Below are 27,955 nucleotides of genomic sequence, written 5' to 3'. Positions count from 1 at the left end.
GTAATACTATATATCGGGTCCAAGACGAACAAAAGTTGAGGGAGTTCATTACCACTAGATCCTCCCTATAAGAGATGCTAAAGGGAGTTCTGCAGGTTGAAAGGAAAAGACATGAGACAGTAGATCAAAGCCACAACAGGAAATAAAGATCTCCAGTGAGGGTAATGACATGGGCAACTATAAATGCTAGTAGTACTGTAGTTTTGGTTTGTAACTCCACTTTTTACTTCCTACGGGATCGAAAAGGCAAATGCATAAAATGTAATAAGAAATCAGTGGTTTTGAGCTCATAATGTATAAACATGTCATTTGTGACAAAAACTATATAAAGGGGAGGAGATGGAGGGGTAAAGGAACTTAGTTTGTGCTTACTATTTAAGCTAAGTTGGTATCAAAGCAAACAAGATTGTTATAGATTCAGAATGTTAAGTTTAAGCCTTGTGGTAACTGCAAAAAGAATATTGGGGAATATGCAAGTTCATAGAGACAGAAATTAGAGTACAGGTTGCCAGGGTGGGGGGTGGGCAGGGGGAATGGGGAATCAATGCATAATGGGTGTAGGGTTTCTGTTTGGGAAATGGGAAAGTTTTAGGAATGGAAGTTGGTGAGGTTACTACGATATTGTGAGTATGATTAATGCCATTGAACGGTATGTTTGGGAGGGTTGAGATGGGAAAATTTTTATTGTATACATGTTCCCACAATTACAAAAGAAAGGAGCAACTAAAGAGACAATGACAATTCAATGCAATACGTGACCCTGGACAGGATCTAAGAAAGGAAGAGAAAAGGCTCAAAGGGACATTATTGAGACATATGAAAAAAATTGGAATATACTATAAGCTTTATATCAATGTTAACTTTCTTGAACTTGATAACTGCACTTAAGGTGGTTACATAAGTGAATATACTTATTCTTAGGAAGTGTGTGTGGCAGGATTAAGTGTTCAAGGAGCACGATGTACACATTGTACAGGTAAGCATTTGGAAAATGGATAGAAAATGGATAGATAGATGGGGGGAAGGAGACAGAGAAAGACAGGAAGGAAAGAAAAGAGAGAGAAAGAGAAAGAAAGAGAGAAGGAAGGAAAGAAAAGAGAGAGAAAAAAAGGAAGGAAAGAAAAAGAGAAAGGAAGGAAGGAAGGGAGGAAGAAAGAAAAGAAAAAGAAAGAGAGAAAGAAAGAAAGGAAGGAAGGAAGGAAGGAAGGAAGGAAGAAAAGAAAGGAGAGAGAAAGGGAAAAAGGCAAATGTGGCAAAATGTTCAAATTGGTGGATCTGGATATCTGGGGGTTGGGGATAGGGGTAGGTTGGAATTCTCTGTATGGGGCTTGTATTATTTTTGTAACTGTCCCATAAGTTTGAAATTATTTCAAAATAAAAAGTAAAAAAAAAAAAAGGGTCAAATCTTGGTGACTGTTGATTCTGGATAACGGGTCTATGGGGGTTTCTTTGGATGGATGTTCTCGGCTTTTGCGAATGTTTTACATTTTTCACCAAGTGATTTAGAAAACAGGAGAGTAGTGTGAGAATGAAGGTCACGTTAACACGTCCTGGTATTTGGAGCTAAAAATGTGGCCAGCCAGTGTGAAAAATACAAGTAAGGAGAGAAGAGTCAAGATGGACAAGGGTTTCCTGAATCTTTAATTGTCAGCCTCTCCCCCGAGAGCAGTGATGGCACAGAGAAATCAAAAGGAGAGCAGGTTCCACAGCAGCCGGGATGGCCATCAGGCCAGCTTGGCGAACAGCAGTAGGGTGGCGAGAATTCCTGGCAGCTAGAACAGAAGATACATTGCATCAACTCTAGGAACCTCCAACTGGGGTCAAGCCGGAGGTACTGGGAGAAGCTGGACAGCGCATCCTGTCCCAGAAAGGTGAGGGACAGGGTTTTACAGAAACTGAAGGTCCCTTGGGGGCCAAGCTGTTGACACAGTGAACCTCAGCGGTGGGTAGAGTGGAGACCTTGTCCTGATGCTCTCCCCGGGGCCCCTGCAGACTCCATTTCCCAGAATCCCCTTCCCTGTGGCTTCCTGTTAGGAATGGCCAATGGGAACGTCCAGGAGGAGATGGGAGGGCGGGAGGAGAGAAAGGTTGGGGAACTCTTCCCGGCTCCCTCCCTTCTGCCCAGTCTGACGCTCCATGACCACAACTGTGGGCAGATGGCTTGTCTTCCTTGGCTCTTGCTCTCCCTTCCCTCTTCCCAGATCCTTTGGGCCTCAGAGAAGTAAAAGCTTCCAGTTTTGGTAGCCCCTGGGCGCTTTAACCTCCCTCCTTGTTTCCTTAACTCAGCCCACTTCTCTGCAAAGCAGACCCGGAAAGCTTCTCCAATGGACCATGGGGAGGAGGGTGTTGCACAGTTGCAAATGAACATTCGAGGTTATCACTTTGGAAAATGAAAAAAAAATCCATTTTAAAATACAAATCATAGGTGGATGAGATTCAGTCACATCTTGGCTGGTGGTGATTTGCAGAAAAAAGTGTGTTGACAATATGGGGGAAGCACTAGAAAATCTTGGGCACTGAGGGAGATCGGTATTTTTTTTAAATAACAGCTTTACTGATATGTAATTGGCATACCATACAATTCATCTTTGCAAATTGTACAATTCAGTAGCTTTTAGTATATTCACAGAGTTGTGTAACCATCACTACTATCTAATTTCAGAATATTTTCACCACCCCTACCTACTAGCTGTCATCCTCACTCCCTCCTCCTCTCAGTGCCTGGTAGCCACTTTCTGTTTCTATTGATTTGCCTATTCTGGACATTTCAAATAATGAAATCATATAATACCTGGCCTTTTGTGACCGGCTTCTTTCATTTACCATAATATCTTCAAGGTTCATCTATGTTGTAGCCTGTCTCAGAACTTCATTCCTTTTTTATGACTGTATACTATTCCATCAAGTGGATAGACAAACACATTGTCTATATTCATCATTTGATGGACATTAGGGTTGTTCTACTTTTTGACTATTAGGAATAATAGTCCTAAGCTGTTGTGAATCTTTATGTACAGGTTTTGGGGTGGACATAGTTTTTAATTCTCTTGAATATACGCAGGAGAGAGACTGCGGGTTGCAATGCTAACTCCATGTTTAATATTTTGAGGAACTGCCCAACTGTTCTCCAAAGTGGCTGCACCACTTTGCAATCTCACCAGCAATGTAGGAAGGTTCCAATATTCTCCACATCTTCTCCAACACTTGTTAGCATCTCTTTTTTTACTTTAGCCGTCCTAGTCCTAGTGAAGTGTTTTGATTTGCATTTCCCTAGTGACTAATGACATTGAGCATCTTTTCATCTGCTTACTGGCCATTTGTATGTTTTCTCTGGAAAAATGTCTGTTAAAATCCAGTGACATTTTTAAGATTACTTAATTGTCTTTTAATTATTGATCTTTATATGTTCTGGATACAAGACCCTTATAGTTACATGATTTGCAAATATTTTCTCCCATCCCATAGGCCACCTTTTCACTTTTTTCATGGTGCACTTTGAAGCACAGTTTTAAGTTTTGATGAAGTCCCATTAACCTATATATATTTTTTCATTTATTGCTTGTGATGTTGATGCCATATCTAAGAAACCAAGGGCTAATCCAAGGTCACAAAGATTAATTCCTATGTTTTCTTCCAAGAGATTTTAGCTTTCACATTTGGTCTATGATTCATTTTGAGTTAATTTTTGCATATGGCATGAGGTTGGGGTCCAGCTTCATTCTTTTGCAAGTGGAAATTCATTTGTCCTGGGCACCACTGGTTAAAAAGACTGTACTTTCCCCATCAAACTGTCTTTGCACCCTTGTCAAAAATCAATTGCTCATAAATGTAAGGATTTATTTCTGGACTTGAATTCTATTCCATCGATCTCTATGTCTATCCTTAATGACAGTGTCACAGTGTATTGATTATTGTGGCTTTGTAATGAGTTTTGAAATTGGAAGTGTGAGTTCTCCAACTTCATCCTTTCTTTTCAAGACTGCTCTTCGGGGTCCCTCACATTCATGAGAATTTTAGGATCAGCCTGTCAATTTTCTGCACAAAGAGACAGGTGGTTTATGCTTGGGAATGTTTGAGATGGGGAAGTTTATGTTGCATGTATGTTTCCACAACTGAAAAAAAAAGAGAACAACTAAAAAGACAATGACAATTAAATGCAATACTTGAGTCTGGACTGGATCTAATAATGGAGAATAAAATGCTCCAAAGAAGGAGCTGTGGAAAAATTACAAGATAGACTGAAAGCTTTATATTATTGTTAATGATCTTGAACTTGAAAACTGAACTTAAGGTGGTTACGTAAGTGAATATTCTTGTTCTTTGGAAACATACATCAAAGTATTATGTGTTCAAGGAGCATGATGTATACAACCTACTCTCAAATATTTAGAAAACTGATAGCTAGCTAGACAGATAGAGAGATAGGTAGATGGATGGATGGGTGAATAGATAGAATCATACGGCAAATGTGGCAGAATGTTAAATCTAGGGGCATGGGGGAGTTGGAGTTCTCTGGTTCTTTTTGTATTATTTTTGCAACTGCCCTGTAAGCTAGAAATTATTTCAAAATAAAAAGTTGAATTAAAAAAAGAAAAGATGGTGACGTCACAGCTTCCTGGCTGTGTGACCCTTAACTTCTCTGGGCCTCGGCTGTGATCGTCAAACGTCCTCTTGTGGGACGTGGAGAACTCACCACCTCTTTTCAGCCACTGCTCCCCTGTGATCCCATCTCAGGAAGGATCCCTTGAAAGCTAATGACCATTAACGTCATAAAAGGGCCGAACCCACAGCTCGAAAAGCCCATCTTGTACTTCGTCTCCCACTGGGCAGCTCATACTCACCTGAATCAGAGCCAAGGCCCCCAGCACCCTCTTGCCTTCTCTTCCCTCTTCCCAGTGTAAAAATGTTTCTCCTTAACACTCATTACTGCTGATCCCGCAATAGATTTTCCTTTTTTTCACAACTGCCTTCTTTGCCCATCTCCTTTGATTAGAACGTCAGCTCCACGAGGGCAGGGGATTTTGTGTTGTTGGCTTTGCTGACGGCGGTATCCCCACTGCCTACAACAGTGCCGAACGCACAGTGGCTGTTTGATGAAGTTTGTGGAGTGAGAAGAATAAATGCTAAAATGCTTCCAATAGCTTCCCGTCACCCTCTCCGCAGGTGTCCTCATTCACCCTGCTCCAGCCACGGGGACCTTGAGTATGTCAGCTGGTTCCTGCCGCAGGGCCTTTGCACCAGCTGTCCCCACACCCCTATACTCTCCCGGCTCTTCCCTTACCTCCTGGGTCACTGCTCCAGTGTCACCTCCTCAGGGAAGCCCTCCCTGATTCCCTTCCCTTTCCCCTCCCTCTGTTTCACTCCCTCCCCAATTTCTAATTGAAATTCCATCCATCTTCCCTGCTAGAACATCAGCTCCATCATAGCAGGGGATTTTGGTCTCTTGCTCACTTCTGGGTCTCCGGGACTGGAACAGAGCCCAGCACACAGTAGGTGCTCAATAAAGGAGCTCATTGTGCCCCAGAGGGGGTGGGGCTCACCTGCATCACCGCTGCTCCCAGCGAGCCCCCACTCAGGGCGAAGCTCTGGATCTTGCTGATTTTCAGGAGCTTGGGGAAACAGCCCTGAGGATGCAAATATCAAAGCAGTCAGGTGTGGGTGAGGGGCTCGTGGACTCTGAATCCTGTCAACCCCCATCCCTAGGGCCACCGAGAAGCCTCTCAAAGTCCAGGCAAGAAGGGGACAAAGCCATGAGGGCCTTGAATCCTTGTTTGATTCCCCCCACCCCCATCATCTTCCCTGGCCTCCTTATTCCCCTTCACCCATCCTCCAAGTGTAGTAGATAAGAGCATGGCCAGAAGTCAAGCTGTGCAACCTCGGAGAAGTCACTATACCTCTCTGTGCCGCAATTTCCCCATCTGTAAAGTGGGACCAACTGGAACTGCCTCATGAGTTTTTTTGTGAGGATGCCAAGAGAGAAGCTACATGAAGTGGCCTGATACATAGCCAGCATTCAGTAACTGTTAGTTATTTCTGAGTGCTCTTTACATATGAATGGAAGAACTGATGTAGTTCAGCACCTTCTCTGCTCTTTATGTGCACTTTCTCACTCATTTCTCACTATAACCCTACAAAGTGTTCTCCATTTTACAGGTAAGGAAACTGAGGCTCAGAGAGATTAGGTGACTAGAGACAGTGGGTGGGTGGAGCAGCCACCCCAGGTGGTGGGATCTGGGCTTCCCTTCCCAAAGTCACTCAGCCGCTCCTTCTAGGCCCCTGGCATCTCTCAGTTCTGGAATCTTCAGCTGCCTTTTGAGTTCACTGCTGACACTATTCAGTTCCCTCTTTACTTAGGGTTTACTTATTTATTAAGTGCCTACTGTGTGCTGGAAATTCAGCTGGACACTGGGGACCTAGGTGTGCCCTTGTGGAGCCAACATTTGAGAGGGGAAAACAGTAATAAGCAAATACAAGAACAACATTGTCAGGTGGCAACAGGTGTTTAGAAGACAAATGAAGCAGGGTAAGGGGGTGGAGTATGATGGTGCGGAGAAGGGGGTCCTTTTGCAGATCGTGGGATCAGGCACAGCCTCACCAAGGAAGTGACGTTTGAGTAAGACTCGGAAGAGGTGAGGTAGGAAGCAATATGGGGGAACAATGTTCCAGGCAGAGGGAACAGCCCGTACAAGAGGCCCTGAGGCAGGCATGTGGCTGGTGTATCTGTGTAGCGGTGAGGAGGCCACTGTGGCTGGAGAGGGGAGAGCAAGAGGGGTGAGTGCGGACACACAAGGGCAGGACAGGTTGTGTGTGGCTCCGTGTCCATCTGTGAGGCCCCAGCCTGGGATTTGCCCAGCCATTCAGTATCTGTCAAAGGGACAGATGAATGACTGGTTCATATTTCTTCCCTCAGAGATCTGTGTTTTCATTCACTGGCAGCAGAAGTTAAGGAGGAGCTGGGGTGGAGGGTTGAAACCCAGCTCCACCACTTTCTGGCTTGGGGGCCTCTCTGAACCTCAGTTTCTTCATCTGTGCAATGGGAGAACAGTCCCCATCTCTAGGGATGCAACGAGGGTGAAACCTGTCAACTCTTGTGAAGTACTGGCTCAGGACCTGGCACCCCAGGAGAGATAAGTGGTTGTCTTTATCGTTATCACCATCATTTTTTGTCAGCATCACTGCTGTTTAAGGTCTCTTTAAGGCAGGAAGCTTGGCCCAGGCAATGGAGTCAGGGCAACCCAGATTCAAATCCCAGCTGTGCCAAAGTCATGGGACCTTAAACCAGTCACGTCCCCGTCCTGAGCCTCAGTTTCCCCATCAGCAACACAGGCGTGGCAGCTCAAACTCCTCAAGGCCATGTGGTCAAAATGAGCTGAATGTCCACTGAGACTTCATTTATCTCTCTCCCCTGACCCCCTTTTCTGGGGGAGGGAGTTCCCCCACCCATATGCCATTTTTTTGTAAAAGTCACCAGCCCTCGAGGTGACGTCTGAGAAAATCTTGAGCTACCTCCTGATGGATGATTTCACTGGAGACATTGAGGCCATCACAGGCTGTGGTCCCGACAGATTTACAGCAGCTCCTGGGGTAGGAGTGACCGGTTGTCGTTTGGAAGGCAGAACCAGAAAAATCTGTGTAGTTATTCACTCCACAGCACCTCAGCTGTGGAGAAGAGAACAAATGCTGAAAGCTCCCTTTCGAACCATAAAATAATGAAAATAATAGAATGCTGGTCACCATGGATACCGTTTTGTGAGCAACCCCGAGATTCCAGGGTCTGTGCTAATTGCTTCCCTTATTCCACCTCATGGCAGCTCAGAACCTTCCATTGCTTCCTTCTTGCTCAGGGTAAGAGCTGAGCCCCTCGCCGTGGCCCCAAGGCCCTGGAAAACCTGTGACCGTCACCTCCCTGCCCTCCTCTGCCCCCACCGTCCCCCTGACTCACTCAGCTCTAGCTTCACTGGGCAACTTGCTGCTCCTCAAGCTTGGGCCTCAGGGACTTTGCACAGTCTGTGCCCTCGTTTTGGAATGCTCTTCCTTCAATTCCCTGAATGGTCCCCTCCCTTCCACCATGCAGGACCCTGTTCCAATGCCCCTGTGCTGGTTTGTACAAATTGTGTCCCCCAGAAAAAGCCATGTACTTTGATGCAATCTTGTGGGGACAGATTGATTAATCTTTTTGATTAGGGTGGGACCTTTTGATTGGGTGTTTCCATGGAGATGTGACCCACCCAACTGTGGGTGATAACTCTGATTGGATAATTTCCATGGAGGCGTGGCCCCACCCATTCAGCATGCGCCTTGATTCGTTCACTGGAGCACTATATAAGCTCAGAGAGAAGGAGCTCACTGCAAGCTGCAGCCAAGAGACACATTTTGAAGATGGTTGACACCAGATGCTGACATTTTGGAAAACGCCATCTTGAAACACAACCTGGGGGCAAGCAGATGCCAGCCATGTGCCTTCCCAGCTGACAGAGGTTTTCAGATGCCATTGGCCATCCTTCACTGAAGGTGCCCTATTGCTGATGCCTTACCTGGGACACTTTGTGGCCTTCAGACTGTAACTTTGTAACCAAATAAAACCCCTTTATAAAAGCTAATCCACTTCTGTTACTTTGCATAATGGCAGCATTAGCAAACCGGAACACACCCCCACCTCAGAAAGGCTGGCCCTGACTCATTTTTCTAAATCAGCCACAACCCCTGTATCAGTCAGGCTGGGCTAAGTTATGCGGCAGTAACAAACAGCCCCTCAATCTCAGGGGTTTCTCTCTCATTCACACTACATCGAAGTCACCCAGGGACCCAGGTTGTCAGAGCAGCCCACCATCTGGAATGTTCCTATGGCTATGGCAATAAGAAAGAGCCTGGACCAGCACAGATGATCTGGCCCGGACCACAAAGCTCATTGGCCAGAACTCATTGCAGGATTCCCAACCACTCACCAGGCAGGACCAAGAAAGAGCAGCTGCTGGGTGCTGAAAATAAGTGACAAATAGCACTTGCAAGTAAACAAAACCCTTCCTCTCTCTGCCTATCTCCCTGCCTCATTTGTCTTCAGAGCACTATCACCCCGATACCAAATCTTACTTATTGGTTTCTTGTCCACCTCCCCCACTCATGTGTCCACGACCCAAGGGCCAAAGGTTTCGTTTGGTGCCACTGTGGCCCCTTCCCAGTGTCTGGCACATAATAGATGCTCAATAAATATTAGTTGGAGGACTATGGGACTCTCGAGCTTGAAACGCCAAAGCCAAGGTGCAGACAAAGCATCGTTCCACACCTCACACCTGAACGTGCGGGAGCCACCCCAAGGTGAGCACCTGCGGGAGGCAAGGCTCACCTTTTCCATGACCAAATTCCACTCCGTGGAAAAATCACCCGGCTCGTTGTAACCTCTGTAATTCTTCCTCAGTGTCGCCAAGATGTGCTCGCGGGCCATGTCTTCAACCTTAAAGATGGAACAGGACACAGTCAGCACACAAAATGACATTTGGGGACCCATTTGGGGAGGAGACCCGTTTGGGATGCATTTTTTGAGGAGAGATCTGGGAGGTAGCAGCTTTGCTTCTGTTCTCTTCCTTTTTCTCCCCTCAGCCTGTGAGCCCGGGCTCGAGGAGGACAAACTCAGACTCCCACGGCCCCCAAGAGAGACACACAGAGAAGACTGTGGGCCTCGAGCCAAAAACACATCTGCTTGTACCCAATGCCATCGGCTTTCTGATCATCTGCTCTTCGGAAGCTCCCACAAGCCTGCTACACCCACGATTTGGCTGTAACTCGATTAAGTAATTGAATCGCGTCTCCAGTGACTGATTCGCTCTCCGCCCATAAGGGGCAAATTTAATTTTCTATTTTTTAAATAAAAGGTGTAAAAATTTTTTTTTTTTCTTTGAAGAAATAATCCAGTCCCACGGTTCGGAATGCAAAAAGCACAGAAAGCGAGACGATAAAAAAGCCACCCTCCCACCTTTTTCTCCCAGCTCCCCAGCAACCACCGTCACCGTTTCCTGTGTCCCCAAAGAGAGACTCTATGTGTGTCAAAGCAAAGTCTATTTTCATCATCTCTCTCCGTTTTCTACTACTCTTGTTATTCTGTATCTTGCTGTTCTCATGTAACAAAAAGTAGCAGATGCTGTCTGTGGTCTGACCATAAGCCCGTGGCTCTGGATGTTTCCACACCGTGGCCTCTCAGCCTGCTCACCTCATGGCCACCGTCCCAACCAATTACTGCTGGGACAGAGTGGGTGGGCCGAGACCCCCAGATCCCTCACCCTTGAAGTGGGTGCGTACGTAATGCCGCACCCCAGAGCTCCTCAGTGGGATCGGGTCAGAATTTCCCACAGGGGTAACCTATATATAAATGCGGCCAGCTCATCCCTGTCTGGAACCTTCCGGGGATCCGTAATCCAAATAAACCAGGGTCTGCTTCTGGTGGAGAATGTCCCACCATGTACCCAGGGAGCCCCTCCTTCCTTGTTTCCCGTTTCATGGGACTCCGTGGCGTGGTTGATTATAGCTTCACCAACCCCCAGGGAGGCTTGCTAGGCTGCTCCCCATCTTTTGCCCTGACAGTGCTGCCAGGCACACCCCGGTATATATATGTCATCCCACACATGAGCCAAGACATCCTGGGAGAATTCCCAGAGACAGCAGTGTTGGCTCCGAAGGGCCGTGCTTCCATTGTGGCGATGGGATGTGCTGAATGACCCTCCAAGTTGAAGAGGTTTCAAAGCCTCAACGTTTACACGCTTACCCCCCACTCTGCCCACAATGGGCACAGGAGAAAAGGTCTAAATTAACCCAGTGGGTTCCTCCGGGCCTTCCCAAGAGCAATCCCCCCCACCCCCTCATGGGTGTCCGGGGGTGTCCATCGATTTCTGAAGCTGAGAGGGAGACGCAGAGCTGTACTGTACTTACAATCGGGAAGAAGACGAAGATTCCCGTGGCCACCACGATTTCCACAAGGAGAATGATAACCAGGAGCAGGAAACACTGGAAGACACAGAGGGGGACACGGGGAGGGGGCTGGGAGCCTGCTAAGCCCGCCCCTGCCAAGCACCCCCCACCCCCAGGCCCACCTCAGCCTCTCCTCTGTGGGTCCCAGGGGGGAAAATGACATTTGAAGCTTACTTTTCTGGTAAATTCCACATGCACGGTGGAAAACAATGGGAAATGCAGCAAGATGGAGTTCCACATCACTGAGACACATGGGCCTCTCTGGGCCTCAGTTTCCCCGTCTGCACAGTGTGAGAGTGGAGCCAGCTTAAGGGGTCTCAGTGGGTTCCCTGGAGCCCCTCGAGGCCACATGGGTGCAAAGGAAAGACAGCTCCCTGCTCCCCTTTTTCTCTCCCCATCTCAGTCCATTCAGAGTGGCTGAATAATTGTTATTATTATGGTTTGCAAAAGCTTTGAGTCACCAGGCTGGTCTAGGGCTGGGTTTATCCCACTTTGACATGGAAAAGCTGGAAAGCACAGTGGATACACACCCCGGGGTCCCCACAGCTCACAGGGGACAACACCCATCAGGGCTTAATTGTGGGAAACTCTGACGAGTAAATCACGTAAGAGATTTACACGAGAGAATTGAGGCGACCAGAGGACGGACATCCAGGCGTCAGCAAATCCTGTTGACTCCATTTTCAGAATCCGTCCAGAGTCTGCCCACTTCTCGCCCCCTCTGTGGTCCAGCCCCCATCGTCTCCCACCTGTACAGGTGAGTACAGTAGCCTCTTCCTGGCTCTCGTGCTCAATTTCACAGTCTGTTCCCCCCACAGCCAGCAGGGGGCGCCTGTGAACACCTGCACCCAGGAAAACGTCCCTCCTCTGCCCAGAACCCTCAATGGCTCCCAACACCATCCAAAAGACTTTGACTTCCGAGTGAGATCTCGGAGTCCTTGGAGGGACAGATGCTGAGGATAAAACCGATAGAATTTGCCAACAGATTGAACATGGGGTGTGAGCGAGAGGACTCTCGGATTACTCCATGTTAAAATATGGGTGGTGAAAAAAACGTAAATAAAATATGGGTGAAATAGTGTCTGCCTCATATCCAAGATAAAATAAAATATTGCCTGCAACGGACCTGTTCACTGAATATTTGTCGAACGAAGCGATTAAGAAAGAGTATAAGTGATGATGGAGCTTCATGGAGGAGGAAGTTGGGGGAGGCGCGATTTTAACGGTCGAGATCTTCTATGGGAAATGACTAAAATAATGACCTCCTGGAAATCTCTAAATTGAAATAAGGGGAATTATGCAGCAGCGCATTGGAGGCAGGGAAATGAAAGATGCTGGAGACCGATTAAGCCGGGAGTGGGATATCTACTCCAACAACATTCTAAGGATCCCTTTTGACAGCTTTGGGGACTGGTGTCAGGTTTTGCAGTGGGGAACAGACAAATGTGCCCATGAATCCAAACAGCTTGCTCAGGACAGACAAAGCCTACATGGGAACTGGTGTAGACAGAGGAGGACCAGTGGGACAATACGTCACCCAATTGGGGGAAAAATCAAATTAGACCCCTACCTCACACCACACACACAATTAAACTCCTGGAGGCTGCAGAGCAAAAAGTGAGAGAGTGAGACTTGAAATTATGGGAAGAAATCCTAGACGAATATATCTTGACACAGCCTAGAGGAACAGAATGGATGCAAGTGATGGCATCGAATACCTTAAACACAGAACTGGGGATTGACTAATTTCTTATTTTCCCCACAGAAGACACATTCTATGGGTGTGAACTCATTTGTAAATAGAAACTTTGAAGAAGTCATTATCCTTTAAGATGTGCCCAAACTGAGTGAGGGTGGGCCTTAATCCCATATGACTGTGCCAGTTTGTATATATTATGTCCCCCAGAAAAAGCTATATTCTTTAATGCAATCTTGGGGTGGGGGAGACGTATTAGTGTTGATTAGGTTGGAACCCATTGATTGAGTGTTTCCATGGAGATGTGACTCAATCAGCTGTGGGCAAGACTTTCATTGGATGATTTCCACGGAGGTGTTACCCCACCCATTTGGGGTGGGTCTGAATTAAATCACTGGAGCCATATAAAAGACAGCAACTAAGAGTGACATTTTGGAGGAGCTGCAGCTTACAGAGACATTTTGGAAAACGCAACCCAGGAGCAAGCAGACCCTTAGAGAGGAACGTCCTGGGAGAAAGTGACTTTGAAACCAGAACTCTGGAGCAGACACCAGCCACGTGCCTTCCCAGCTAACAGAGGTTTTTCGGATACCATCGGCCATCCTCCAGTGAAGGTACCCAATTGCTGATTCCTTACCTTGGATACTTTATGGCCTTAAGACTGTAACTTTGTAACCAAATAAACTCCCTTTATAAAAGCCAATCCATTTCTGGTGTTTTGCATTCTGGCAGCATTAGCAAACCAGGAAATTGGCCATGGAAGGGGAAGCCACAAGGAGAAACTGGAAGCCGGATGTCAATGGAACCCGGAAGAGAAAGGAGAGGATTTGGCCGTATGATGGGGAAGTCAAGGAACCCCAAAGCCTGCTGCCAGCCAGAACACTACCGATCCTCAGGAGGAAGCAAGTCTTCGAGCCTCTGAAACACCAGCCGACAAATTCCTGTCATTAAGCCAACCCATCGTGTGGTGTTTGTCACAGCAGCTGAGAAACTAGGATACTCTGGGCAAAGGTGTTTGCAACACGTGAGTGGGCAGTGTTTGTACGCAAGGGGGCACTTCCGGGCTCTTTGCACAGACCAGACTTACAATAAAGAGAACGCTTCTGCTTTCTTTCGTAGCTCCGTACCACCCCGCAAAGCCAAGCAGCATGACGATGCACCCCATCACCAAACACAGGTAGCTGATGTGAAGAAGGTAGACAGAGGACAACCCAAAAACCCTTGTCAGGAGGGACCCTCCGCACTTGACCCAGGCACTCAGGCCAACGAGAAGCCCGCCGGACATCTTTAGAAGTCAGAAAGGAGAAAACCGTCCATTAGTTGCATACACATAGAACTCTCTGGAAGGCTGGGGCTGGGGGTGGGGTGGAGAAAGGCCAATAAAATCAGCAAATGTAGTTAAAAAATGATAGCACCCAGAGCTGGTGCAGATGTAGTGAAACATTCTCGTGCATGGCTGGTGAGCGACAAACTTTTTTTTGGAGGGGTGGGGAGGGAACGCTTTGCAATTCAGATTTAAAACCTTAAAGGGTTAACCTTTTAAGGTGAAACCCTTCGCCCAGAAATTCCATTTCTAGAAATTCATCCTAAGGAAAACAGTTGTGGGTGCGTCTCAGTGCCAGGAACGAAAATAACCAAAGCAAACTGTAATACAGATTGGGTAAGTAAATCATGGTATATCATAGGGGTTGGCATTTTTTTTCTGAAAAGCCCCAGACAGTAAATATTGTCGGCTTTGTGGGCCATAACCTCTCTGTTGAAACTACTTGGTTCTGCCCTCATAGCCCTAAAGCAGCCACAGACAATGCATACATGAAAGCACATGGCTCTGCGTCCCAATAAAACTTTATTTACAAAACCAGGCACGGCGTATTTGGCTTACTCCTGTGGAAGGAGAACGCTTAGTGACATGGAAAGATGTTTTTAACGCCTTAATACATTTTAGAAAGCAGATTATAAAGCAGTAGCATCCCACGTTTGTTTTGCTGCTTCAAAAAGGCATATAGAAGAGTCTGGAAGGATATAACAATGAGGATGATGACTTCTATGACAGCGATAAATCCTTTAAATGCATCGTCTCATTTAATTCCCATCAAAATGTTATATTACGGGTGAGGGGATTGGGAGAGAGATTTAATTTTCTTCTCCTTCCTGACAGCCTTTACTCAAACTGTTCTAAAATTAAATCAATTACCTCTTTAACAACACATGATTTATTTTTAGTAAGAAAAAAAAATGTATTGCAAAGGTAAAGGATCAAGAAAGTTAACCCTCCCTCTGACTGTTCCCCAGTAATTTGGTTTTCTGCAGGGTTTGACTTAGAGCCAAGCTCTGCTGCCACCAACCAGGGGTCCCCGAGATGACGTTCGTCTCAGCGTTATCTCGCCAGCTCTGGGTCCATCCAAGTTGACACCCGTTCCCGGCATGCCCTGCTTCTTGCCAGCCTGCCCCATATTGCTCCTACATGCCAATGAATTTGGATCAACTTGTTTCCGTCTTCGCAGAAGCAGGCCGTGGAGGAAGGGCTGCCCATGCCGTTCACGGGGACTGGGTGATGACATACTTACAGCCATGAGTCCATTGAGGAAAAATAACAGTTTCTTCAAGGAAGAATACGGAGTGTGCGCTTCAGCCATGTTGGTCAGACCGGGGCACCCCAGGAGACGGTTAAGTCAGCATCTTCCTAAAACTCCGGGCCACCATTTCCCAAGATGGCAGAGGTCTGGGGTTGTGGGACGGGGAGCCCTGAAACTGACTTTCTCTGCTTGCTCTGCCCCCCTCTCTGCCTGGGTTGCTTGGGGCTCAGCCAGGGAGGGGCCCAAAGCTGCCCCCACCTCAGGCATCGGCCTTTGTCACATCACAATTGATGCTGGAGCAAGGCACAGGGGGGCAAGGAAAGCAGGCACCCCAAACTGCCCCCTTCTCATCCTCCACGCAGGCCATGCTGGGGGTGGAGAGAAAGCTAGGGTGCCCTCCCGTACGTCACTAGACCTCAGGGACAGAGGGTTCAGCAATGCCCAGTTGTGGGGTCAGCATCCATCGCTGGATGGGGGGATCCAGGGGACAGGTGTCTGGACTTTCCTGCTCTCAGCTGTGCCCCCCAGGGCCTGGCACCCAGGAGAACCTCGAGAAACTGGCAGGGACTGAATAAACCAAGAGACTCCATAAGCAGTGGGCCCTCTACCCCACACCAAGCCCTGACCCCTCACATCAGCTCTCTTGGTCCATCCTTCTTACAGGGCTCAGAGAGGTCAAGGGACTGACCTGAGGCCACACAGGAGGCAGGGCCCAGGCTGGGCTTTGAAGCCCCAAGAGTGACAAGAGGGTCAGAGCCTGTGAGATCCCCCTTTCCTCTCCCTTCTGATCCTTACTCCACCCCAGCTGGCCAAATTCAGAGCCCCTGAACCACCTGCCATCAGCTACTAGGTCTTTCTTGATGACAGAGGCCAAAAACCCCATGCACGGTGGATCCTATTTATATTACTGACCTACCCAACACTAGTTTGCCCAGAACCATTTCCCTTGAATTTCCCACTGGACACAATCTTTTCCCTTTCACTCATAGAGCATTCCGGCTCAAGGGGCAAACTTTATTTTGATATCTAAATTTCAATGTCTCACACTAATTTTATCTGTGGTTGATGGATAGAGGGAAGGATGGAGGATGCAGGCAAAATAACTTCGGTTCTCAGTAGCATCCTCGGGGCAATTGATCTTTCGAGAAATCTCTCCAAGTCTTCCTGCCACAGCTGGGGAGCTAATCAGCCTCATTTAGCTCTTTCAGGCCATGAGGATGCTATTGACTCCATGGTTTCCGCAGCGTGGATTTATACCACGCAACCATCTCAAAAAGGGGTCCAAAGGGCTGCAGGGATCGGGGGATTCCCGTGGGCATGGAGGGGGCCCCCAGAGCCAGCAGAGCCCACCATGCCCCTTGCTCACCCCTCCCATCAGGGCCCACATTACCCCAGCCGCGTCCCCTCCCAGGCCAGCCCTGGGCTGGGAGTGTCTGTGTGTAGGACCGGATCTGCTGTGACAGTCCTCCTCCCAGTCCCCCAGGCTCAGAGGGAGAAAGTAGCTGGCATTTTAATTAGTTTAGTTACTGTTTGTCCAATCATCTGCCTCTTGGAAGATGGAGGATTGACAGTTCATGCTCTGACCACCACCCACTCTCACCCAGGAGCGTATCCTTCCATTTATTTCTCTAAAAGGTTGTTTGGAAAAGGAGCCTCAGAACCAGGTACCCAGGGCCTGAAAATGGGGGTGCAAACGAGGGTGAGAAAATGGGGGTTCATGGTGGGGTGCAAAGGAGAGCAAGAAGATGGGAAGCACAGAGGAGGGCTGGGAAAACGTGGGCCCAAGGGAAGGCAGGAAAATGGGGGTGCAAAGGAGGGTGGGGAAAAGAGGGGGCACAAAGGAGGGGTGCAGGGTGGAAACGCGGATGGAAAGGAGGGCAGGAGAACGGGTGCAAAGTGAAGGGGAAAATCAGGGGCCCAAGGGAGGGCAGGAAGATGAGGGGAAGAGACAGTGGAGAGTGGGGTGCAGCGGACGGTGGCGAGGGGTGCCAAAGAGGGCTGCGGACGTGGGGGTGCGGCGGCGGACGTGGAGAGGGGCGCAGGGGAGCACCCCGGGACCCAGACAACCCACCAGTATGAGGAAACGAAGGAGAGACACCCCATCTCCAAGAGCCCCCAGCACCCCTCCTCGAACTCCATGCAGAATTGTGCAGGCTTCGGACGTGACATTTGCAAGCCACGTAGCAAAAAACGCAGAAAACCCGTGCATTACAGCCACGACGGCTCGAAGGTTTTAGAAAATGGTGAAAAGCTCCCCTTACACTGGCGCTATTAGGACATTTTTTTTTCTTGATTTTTTATTTTTTATTTTTTTAATTTATTTTTTGTTTCATTTTTTTATTTTCCATTTTTATTTTCTTGATTTTTTATTTTTTATTTTTCTAAATTTTTTATCATAGACTTGTTAAGTTGTTTTTGAAGTCTAGCTGTGGTTTTGATGGTTTTGTAAAGATTTTATATATTCAAGTAAGGAGAATTGGAATCATTATACTGTTGAATTTTACCTTCCAGATACATGTATTTCTACATTTATTTCAATTTTTAAAATTTCCTTCATTGAAGTTTTATATTTTTGTTCACAATCTCACATATTTGAAGTTTATTTATTCTTAGTTTATTTTAAAATTATCTGTGCTAAAATGAATTGGAGCCTATTTTTTTCTCTCATTACATTTTCTAAAAAACTTTTTATTGTGAAGTATAACACATGCAGAAAAGTGATAAAATTCAAAGTACAGTGTAACAAGTAGTTACAGAGCAAATTTCAAAGTATAGTATGGGTTACAGTTCCACAATTTCAGGTATTTCCTTCTGGCTGTTCTAATACACTAGAAACTGAAAAGAAATATCTAAATAATGATTCAGTAGTAATAATCATTTTTTTAAAAAATTTTCACTTCTTCGGTTACTAGGAACTTTTTTTTAATTGTAGAATATAACATATATACATAAAAGTGATAACTTTTAGGAGGACATTTAAATACCATGGTGGAGATACTCAGATATATTCCTAATACTAGATTTTAGGGTGTGTTGAGATGGCCCTAATTGATTTCTCCACTGCTTTGACTCCTTCCTTATATATTTAGGAGATCTTTTTTGAAAGCACAGTTTCCAAAAAAATGGGGTACATCAAGGTATCTTAAATTAAATGTATGTGGGTGTTAATATCACAGGGAGGGTATCAGGGAACCAACACCCCCCCCCCATACTCCTGCTTAGAGAGATCCCGCCAACAAGCTCACATTTTTCTGCAGAAAGCGCCCCAATTCGTGCTTACGGCCCTAGAATGGAATTTAAAAAGCAGTCACTGGCCTTCCCCATAAAAGCAGAAACATTTTTGTCTTTCCCATAAATGGGTAGCGGCGGTTGCCAGACAACCCGTTAGAAAGACGGGGTTTGTTGGAAATCCTTGGGAGATGCTGTGAGGTCAGGGGGTTTGGCCTTTTGCTGGCTCAGGTCCTGGGGTCCCGCTGACTGCCTGTGAGTGACCTGAGCAGATCTCAGTTTCCTTATCCGTCAAATGGGCTGATGACGGGCCACCGTGGGCCTCTCCCACAAGCTCCACGCCCTGGACTCAGCCCCCAGCCCACGCTAGCTGGGACTGTCATCTTTTAAAACTTGTGAACATCCTTTCAAGGCCCTGTGCCAATTTGGATATATTATGTCCCCCCCAAAAGCCACATTCTTTAATGAAATCTTGTGGGGGCAGATTTATTAATCCTTTTGATTAGTGTGTGACCCCCTTGATTGAATGTTTCCATGGAGATTTGGCCTCACCCATTCAGGGTAGAGTATTGATTGTTTACTGGAGTCCTCTAAAGGGGAGCTCCGGCTTCCCCACATGGGTTGTTGCTGATGTTCTCACAAACGCTGGGGACTGGCGGTTTGGTGTGCCGAGCCCTGTGTCTTGGGGCTTGCCCTTGAGAAGCTCCTTACTGCAAAGGAGAGGCTAAAACTGCTTATAATTGTGCCTAAGAGTCTCCCCCTGAGTGCCTCTTTGTTGCTCAGATGTGGCCTCTCTCTCTAGCTAAGCCACCTCGGTGGGTGAACTCACTGCCCTCCCCGCTATGTGGGATCTGACTCCCAGGGGTGTAAATCTCCCTGGCAACACAGGATATGACTCCTGGGGATGAATCTGGACCTGGCATCTTGGGATTGAGAACATCTTCTTGACCAAAAGGGGGATGCAAGATGAAGCAAAATTAAGTTTCAGTGGTTGAGAGATTCCAAATGGAGTTGAGACGTCACTCTGGTGGACGTTCTTATGCACTATATAGATATTCCTTTTTGGGTTTTAGTGTATTGGAATAGCTAGAAGTAAACACCTGAAACTATCAAACTGCAACCCAATAGCCTTGACTCTTGAAAATGATTGTATAACAATGTAGCTTACAAGGGGTGACAGTGTGATAGTGAAAACCTTTTGGATCACACTCCCTTTATCCAGTGTATGGATGGATGAGTAGAAAAATGGGGACAAAAAACTAAATGAAAAATAGGGTGATATGGGGGGAATGATTTGGGTGTTCTTTTTTACTTTTATTTTTAATCCTTTTTGGCATAAGAAAAATGCTCAAAAATAGATTGGGGTGATGAATGCACAAGTATATGATGGTGCTGTGAACAGCTGATTGTACACCATGGGTGATTTTATGGTATGTGAATATAGCTCAACAAAACTGAATTAAAAAAAAAAAGGGGGGTGAGCAGGACTGCTTGACCAAAAGGGGGAAAAAAAGGAAGGTAACAAGCTGAGGCCACAGTGGCTGAGGGATCCCAAATAGAGTCAAGAGGCTGTCCTGGAGGTTTCTCTTATGCAAGCTCCAGCTAGACACCCCATTTGGCCACGGTACACCATGCCCTTACCAACAGTAGTCCCCAGATACCTAGGTCCCTACCTGAGATGCTATAAAAGATTCACTCATTAAGTTTTATCTCTCAGAAACTGAAATCCACCAGACTATTCCTATGCCAGTCAAGTCCTAAAGCCCAGAGGCAAACACCTCTTTAAGATCAACTACCAGATGCGACCCCCTTCCCCATACTGTCAACACCCCCTTCAATATGAATAAGTTAGGGTGCTCACTGCCTAGACACCCCTGAAGATGGAGAAAGAGATTAAGTGAGAGGAAGGGGTAGCAACAAACAAGATAAGCTTGAACAAAGTCTATGAATACTGAGACTTTACATAATTATATATATAAATTTGGATGCTGGGGCGTTGGAATGGCTGGAGGGAGATAATGACAAATCCTTTGGGATTTGCTCTATAGCTGCTTGTTGAATTGTGTCTTGAAGGTCTTCACCTTTCTGTATATACCTTGTGTGCCAGTTTGAATGTATCATGTCCCCCAAAACGCCGTTATCTTTGATGCAATCTTGTGTGGGCAGATGTATTAGAGTTGATTAGATTGTAATTCTTTGCTTGAGTGTTTCCATGGAGATGCGACCCACCCAACTGTGGGTGATGACTCTGATTAGATCATTTCCATGGAGTGGTGGCCCCACCCATTCAGCATGGGCCTTGATTAGTTCACTGGAGCACTACATAAGCTCAGACAGAAGGAGTGAGCTTGCTACAGCCATGAGGGACACTTTGAAGAATGCACAGGAGCTGAGAGAATAGCTGCAGATGAGCGACAGTTTGAAGTTGGCCGTTGAAAGCAGACTTTTGCTCCGGAGAAGCTAAGAGAGATCAAACGCCCCAAGAGCAACTGAGAGTGACATTTTGGAGAGAAGCTGAAGCCTAGAGAGGAACGTCCTGGGAGAAAGCCATTTTGAAACCAGAACTTTGGAGCAGATGCCAGCCACGTGCCTTCCCAGCTAACAGAGGTTTTCCGGACACCATTGGCCATCCTCCAGTGAAGGTACCCGATTGCTGATGCATTACCTTGGACACTTTATGGCCTTAAGACTGTTACTGTGTAACCAAATAAACCCCCTTTATAAAAGCCGATCCATTTCTGGTGTTTTGCAAATGGCAGCATTAGCAAACTGGAATACCTACTATTGCATGATAAAGAACTGAAACTGGATCTACAACCCAAAACAGTTTTTGAAATTACCTATATAACTACTTGTTGAGCTGTACGTCAAGAGATGACAGTTTTCTGTATGTATATTTTACAATAATGGAAATGGCTGAAGTTGTGGAACGGTGACCCATGACATTCTTTGAGATTTGTTCTCTAACTACATTTGAAAGTTATCATTGTTACGTATATATGTTAAAGTTCACAATAAAAAAATATTTTTTTAAAAAGGTAAAAAAAAAAAAGTTACTTAGAAGATAGGATTTTAAAAAATTGAGGTGAATTTCACATATAATTAACCATTTTAGAGGGAACAATTCACTTGCATTGAGCACTTTCACTTTTTATCTAGTTCCAAAACATTTCCATCATCTCCAAAGTAAAACCTTGTTCCCATTAGCAGCTCTTCCCCATTCCTCCCTCTGTAAGAATGAGGTTAAGTTTAGCTTTCACACAGGACAGGTGTGCCTTGCAGGGTGGGGCAGTTAAGGAATTGGTAGAAGGTTAAAAAGACAAACTGTAATCCACAGTCAGTCCCCCTGCTTATCCGCCCACTATCTACCATCCTTGCAGGGTGGAGCCTCCGAATAGAGGTTCTCAAAATAGCCTCATAACTTGTTACCAAACTAGCCCAGACTGGCTCTAAAGAGGCCTGGGCATAACCATTATAGTCAGGGATGGGGATTTGTTCCAGGGATTACTAATGTTGCAAATTTGCGCAGGAAACCTATTTCAAATGTTTCCAATTTGAGCTGGCTTCATGTTTCAAATTTGCCAGGGGCTAGTTAGGCTTGTCAAATAGAATGTAACCTCTGGAGCATCCAGCCACTGGAGAAACAGGCGAGGGACTTGTGCTTAGGTGTAGAGAATAAATACTGCTGAATCTATTGTTCTGCGCGCCAACTGCCACATTTGGTTGGGCACGGGTTCTTGCAAGACTGTGAATAAATTATTTTCTTCTCCACAATCGGGTGAGCGTTTGTTCCTTTTTAGGAATAGTGCTTGTTTCTCACACCTCTCCAGCCCCTGGCAACCCCCAACCTATTTCTGTCTTTTAGATTTGCCTGTTCTCAACATTTCATGTAAATAGAATCATATAATACATGACCTTTTGTATCTGGCTTTTTTTACTTATAATGTTTTCAAGGTTCATCTATCTTGTAGCTCGTATCAGAACTTCATTCCTTTTTACAGCTGCATAATATTTCATTGTATAGACAGACCACGTTTTCTTTATCCTTTCATCTGTTGATGGGCATTTGGGTTGTTTCCACCATTGGGCTATTATGAATAGTGAGAATATTTGAAAGGTTTTAAAGATACACACTAACATTTCTTCCACTCAAGTCTCTTCTATGGTGTGAATTTGATTATAAAAATAAAAAACATCCTTTTTGAAAATTTTTGAAATGTAGATGATAAAAAATATATATGGTTACATCACCCATAATTTTACTACCCCAAAATAACCATACAGCTATCAGTTTAATGTTCCCACCCAGACTTTATGTTACAAATATTTTTACAAATGACTGGAAGGAAATCCTCAAAAGGGTAGCCATGGTGGGCTTTGGGGTAATTCTTTTTTTATTACTTAGATGTTTCTGAAAATGTTCACAAATATGTCTATATTGAGCATGTAAACATGTAGTTCTTTCAGTACTTAGGGAAAAAAAAAACTGTTTTAAGAAACTGTAGCAATGTTATGATTGTTTTTAAAAGGTAACCTCTACCATAACCCAGCAATCCCACTTCTAGGTAGGTAGCCAAAGAACTTGAGAGCAGGGACTCATACAGATATTTAAGAGCAGAGACCCATGCCAAAGTCCCCAGTGGCATTATTCACAATAGCCATGAGGTGGATGCAATGTGTCCATCAATGAATGAACAGATAAACAAAATGTGGTATATACATGCAGTGGAATACTATGCAGCCATGAAAAGGAATGGAGTTCTGATACTGGCTACACCATAGAAGAACCTTGAAAACATTAAGCTGAGTGCAAAAAAAAAAAAAAAAAAAAAGCCAACTATCCTATGATGGCACTTACGTGACATTGCTAGAAATAGATTTGCAGAAAAAATAGATGAGAGCTTGCGAGGGGGTGGAAGGAGAGGGAAGGAGGAGATATTGCTTGATGGGTATAGTCTTTGTACATTTTGGAACACAAAAAAGAGAGATAGTCTCATCTCTGTTGGCAAGCCGGAATATTGATTTCTTCATTATAAAAAGTCAAGGATATCCGGACACTTATGCAGAGCGCCGAGGATTCCACGCAGCCTTTATCTCAAATTAAAAACAAACAACAACCAAAAAGCACCAGTATAAGAGGGAGTAGCAGGAGCTGGAGAGTTAAAAAAAAAAAAAAAACAGCATTAAAAAGAAAAAAGGTGACTGAAGGATCCCGAGGACAAGCTCCCCAACGGAATCACACGTGCTGCCCTCAGCAAAGGCCCATGGATTCTTTGGGAGGATTTTCTCCAGGACCCAGGACTGGCTCCTTGCTGGGCCTGGTGGGGACCCTGGAAACCACGACCTCATCTTGGATCAAGCAAGTGAGAGAGAATTTGCGGAAACAACCAGCAGCTCTGACCCAAAACTTAGCCAGGATCTCTGGGGTCATGGAAAACAATCCCGCCCAGCTCAGGAATTTCCTTCCTAGGCTGGGTTTGGACTGTTGGCTGTGATTTTCTTTTAAAAGATCTGCAGAGAGTCAAGGTACGGATTTCTTGGATCTTTCCCTTTATGCCAACAGATGGTCTTAGCAAATGGTCTGGGCTCCTTGTGTCCATGCTCGGAGGTGGGTGATGCTGTTGTCCCCCGATTTAAAGAGAGGGTTCAGAGCACCTTGGGGAAATTGAGACCACTGGCTCCAAAGGCAGGCCTTCTTCTTTCTGATGAGTGGTGTCTTCGTTTGCCAGGGCTGCCGTGACAGAGCCCCACACTCTAGTTGGCAGGGGCAGAAATGTATTGTCTCCGGTTCTGGAATCTGGAATCCGAGTCCAGGAGTTGGCAGGGCTCTGGCTGTGGACGGCAATCTAGAATGTTCCTTGATGGGTGATGCAACTCAGTCTTTACCTCCATCACGTGGCTGTCCCTCTCTCTTTCCTTCTGTCTTTCCCTTCTGTCCTGTGTCCAGATTCCTTCTCCCTCTAAGGAAACCAGCTGTCCCCAACTCACATTTTTTTAGTGACCTGGAAGCGTAAGCAGACAATTACATTGTTAGACCCAGCTTCTCTTGGAGCACGTTGGATGACGGGGATCTCACTACCTCACGAAGCTTTTGGTGAACTCTGGTCCAAATGCCTTATTTTTTGTTCCAGGAAGTGCCAAGCCCTCCAAAAGGCAGAGGGGACTGTGAACACATAGCAGTCCTTTTTGGAAGTCCAGCCCTAGGTCAGCCATCTCTGCTCCAGTACCTAAAGTTACGGGAGACCTCACTTGTGTGGGCACCAACATCCACCGCCCATTGTTTAAAAACATAATGACCTCATGGCCATTTTTCATCACGAAAGCAATTCGTGCTCAGTGTTAAAACATCCAAGTATTGCAAAAATGCTAGCAACTGAGAGAGAGGGAATCTCTTTTAATCCTGCGTATTCCTCCAGATTTCTTCTATGCTCTAGAAAACTTTATAACATTATTATTTATAATTACTATTAATTATTAATATTATTTTATGCAGTCTCGTTCCTCTCCATGTCAGCCCCATGATTCGGAGATTCTTGTCTGCTTTGTGTTTTCAGTCCCTGGCATACAGCAGGTGCTCAATAAAGATCCATTGACTTATTTTTATAGCTTCCTGGGCTCTGGAGTTCAGATATCTGGGGCCCATCCCAGCTCTGCCCCTCACTGTCCATGGGATCCATAGCTCATCAGTTGGCCTCTGTTTGCTTCCACCTTATCTACAAAATGGGCTCAAGAGTAGTTTTTGCCTGATATGGAGAAATCTGAACTTTCATACACTGCTGATGGGAATGTAAAATGAGGCAGCCACTTTGGGAAGCAATCTGGAAGTTTCCTGAAATGTGAAGCATAGAGCTACCTTATGACCCAACAATTCCACTCCTAGGTATACGTCCCGAAAAATTGCAAGCAGGGACTTGAAGTTTTTATTCCTGTATTTGCACACCGATATTCATCGCAGCGTTATGCACAATTGCCAAAAGATAGAAGCAATTCAAAATCCATTAACTGATGAACGGACAAACACGACGTGGTCTAGCCATACAATGGAATATTATTCAGCCATGAAAATGCATGTGGCAATGTGGATGAGCCTTGAGGACACGAAGTTAAGTGAAATAAGCCAGACACAAAAGGATAAATATTGCATGTACTCACTTACATGAAATAATTAGAAGAAGCAAATTTTGCAGAAACGAATAGCAGATTACAGGTTACCAGGGGGTGGGGTGGGTGGGGACAGGGGAAGAGGGAGTGATTACGTGGTGGGTGCAGAGTTTCTGTTTGAGGTGATGAAAAAGTTGGGATAAAGGCTATTGGTGATGAGAGCACAATGTTGTGACTATAATTCATGCAACTGATTGTCTACTTGAAAGTAGCTACAATGGGAAATTTTGAATTATATGCATGTTATTACAAAGAAAAATTTAAAAAAGATAATCAATCAAATAATGAATTAAAAAATAAACAACCACCAAACTGGTAACCATCTGCTATGTGTCCTGGAGGGCATTTGCCACAGCCTGATTTTGTGGCTGGAAACGACAAAGGAATTTCCTATTGCAGACACACACACAGACACACAGACACACACACACGTTGGAAGTATTTTCTCATGGGTGTTTGGAGTAAGTTCAGTGGCTTCCTGTGTCCCTTGAGATCCCTATTCTCCTCTCCCTCTTCCACCCAAGCTTGCTTTCTCTACCCAGACCTGAGACCCTCATCTTTTCACAAGCTGCCTCCTCCACCTGGGTGGGCTTTGTCTTAATTTGGTTCCCCAGGATCCAATGCTGCAAGGAGGATTTGAGTAAAAGTAGTTTGTCCAGGCAGTGACCCCCAGGGGCATCCGTGGGGAACAGAGGAATTGAGACCGAGAAGGGCAAACAGCTGGAAAAGGATCCTTTATGGAGCCACTTACCACTGTGGGCAACTGGGGCGCAGTCCTGCTGGGAACCTCTGGGGGGCAGCAGAGAGCATGAGGCTGAGTCATCCCACCCCAGGGGTGGGAACTGGGGTATTGATCCTCCAAATCCCAGCAGCGGTTGACCAGGGGCTGCTCCCTCAGGAATTAATTCTCTGGCTCTTCTGTACTGCAAACCAAAACCACCCCCCAAAGGCATCCAGGTGGTGGCACTTTGAAGTGGAGCCTGCGAGGATTTCAGTAGCAAAGTCTGCATCTGCCGGACTCCTATTCACCCCTCATCAGCTTTCAGTGTCACCTCCACAAGAAGCCTTCCCTGATTTCTCTGCCCTTTTTACACACAGAGGCCTCCTCTGAGTGCCCCTTTAAGGCACCACCCATGTTTGTCCTTTTAAAAGGCTAGCTGCAATGACTGGTGAGCAATTTTCCTTCTGGCTTGACTGATAGTTCCCTGACATGAGGGAACACATGTTTTCACCTCCAAATCCCCCCACTCCATGCAGCACCCAGCATGGAACAGAGACGGTGACCTTGTGTAAAGCAGTGAACTCAGGGTCAAATCCCTGCTCTGTCCCTTGAAAGTTGTGCAACCTTAAAAAGTCACCTTTCCTCTGTGACGGTTTCAAGTGGTGTGGACCCCAGAAAAGAATGTTCTTAGAGTTAATCCATTCCTGTGGGTGTGGACCCATTGTAAGTAGGATCTTTTGGCGAGTAGAATCTTGATTTAAGATGTGATCCACCTCATGTGGGGGGGAGTGTCTTTTTTTTTAATGCAATTTTATTGAGATTTGAGATACAATCACATAACATACAATCATTCAAAGTGTACAATCAGTTGTTCATAGTATTGTCACACAGTTGTGCCTTCATCACCGCAATCAAACGTTGAACATTTTCATTACTCCAAAAAATAAAATAGAAATTAAAATAAAAAAAGGACATCCAACCCACCCCATTTCCCTCCTCCCCACATTGTTCATTTACTTTTTTAAAAATATGGTTTAGTTGAGATATATTCACACACCCCACAGTCAGCCACAGGGCACAATCAACTATTCACAGCAGGTGGTGGTGTCTTAATCCTTTTACTGGAGTCCTTTATAAGAGAAATTCAGACAAAGGGAGAAGAAAGTCACAGAAGCAAGCAGCAGAAAGCCACAAAACCCAGAAGAGAGGGAGAGAACAACAGATACCACCACGTGCCTTGCTACGTGATAGAGGAGCCCAGGATCACCGGCAGCCAGTCTTCTGAAAGAAAGCAATGCCTTGATGATGTCTTGATTTGGACATTTTCCTCAGCCTTGAAACTGTAAGCTTGTAAGTTAATAAATTCACACTGCTAAAGCCAGTGCATTTCATGATACCTGCTGTGAGCAGCTTAGCAAACTAAAACAACCTCTCTGGGCCTCAGTGTCCTCATGTCTAATGGGATGATACGACAGTATCAGCTTCAGAGGGTTTTTGTGAGGATTAGATGAGACCATCCGAGTCAAATTTAGGATGTTGTCCAGTACCGAAGATGGCAGTAAATGCCGGCTGTTACCAGTCTAGAAGGGGTCCAGAACAAGTTATTTCTGGAAA

At 45.8% G+C, this 27,955-nt stretch overlaps 1 protein-coding gene across 2 annotated transcripts; it reads right to left on the bottom strand.

Annotated features, from left to right (window-relative positions):
• Positions 1-1,638: 1,638 nt before the first annotated feature.
• TSPAN16 (tetraspanin 16) lies at positions 1,639-15,291 on the bottom strand. 2 transcript variants are annotated; one of them, XM_037818642.1, is made up of 7 exons: positions 15,223-15,291; positions 13,743-13,940; positions 10,921-10,995; positions 9,344-9,451; positions 7,507-7,659; positions 5,541-5,624; positions 1,639-1,772 (listed from the first exon to the last, which is right to left on the bottom strand). In XM_037818642.1, the coding sequence occupies exons 1-7, from the start codon at positions 15,289-15,291 to the stop codon at positions 1,725-1,727; spliced, it is 735 nt and encodes a 244-aa protein (XP_037674570.1). In that variant the 3' UTR covers positions 1,639-1,724. The 2 variants fall into 2 exon arrangements, with proteins under 2 accessions (XP_037674570.1, XP_037674571.1); XM_037818643.1 differs by lacking the exon at positions 10,921-10,995.
• Positions 15,292-27,955: the final 12,664 nt, after the last annotated feature.

Source organism: Choloepus didactylus, chromosome 25 (assembly GCF_015220235.1).
Source record: "Choloepus didactylus isolate mChoDid1 chromosome 25, mChoDid1.pri, whole genome shotgun sequence".
NCBI classification, from domain to species: Eukaryota; Metazoa; Chordata; class Mammalia; order Pilosa; family Megalonychidae; genus Choloepus; species Choloepus didactylus.
The sequence above is the reverse complement of the archived record's forward strand: the minus strand, read 5'-3'. Positions and strand labels throughout refer to the sequence as shown.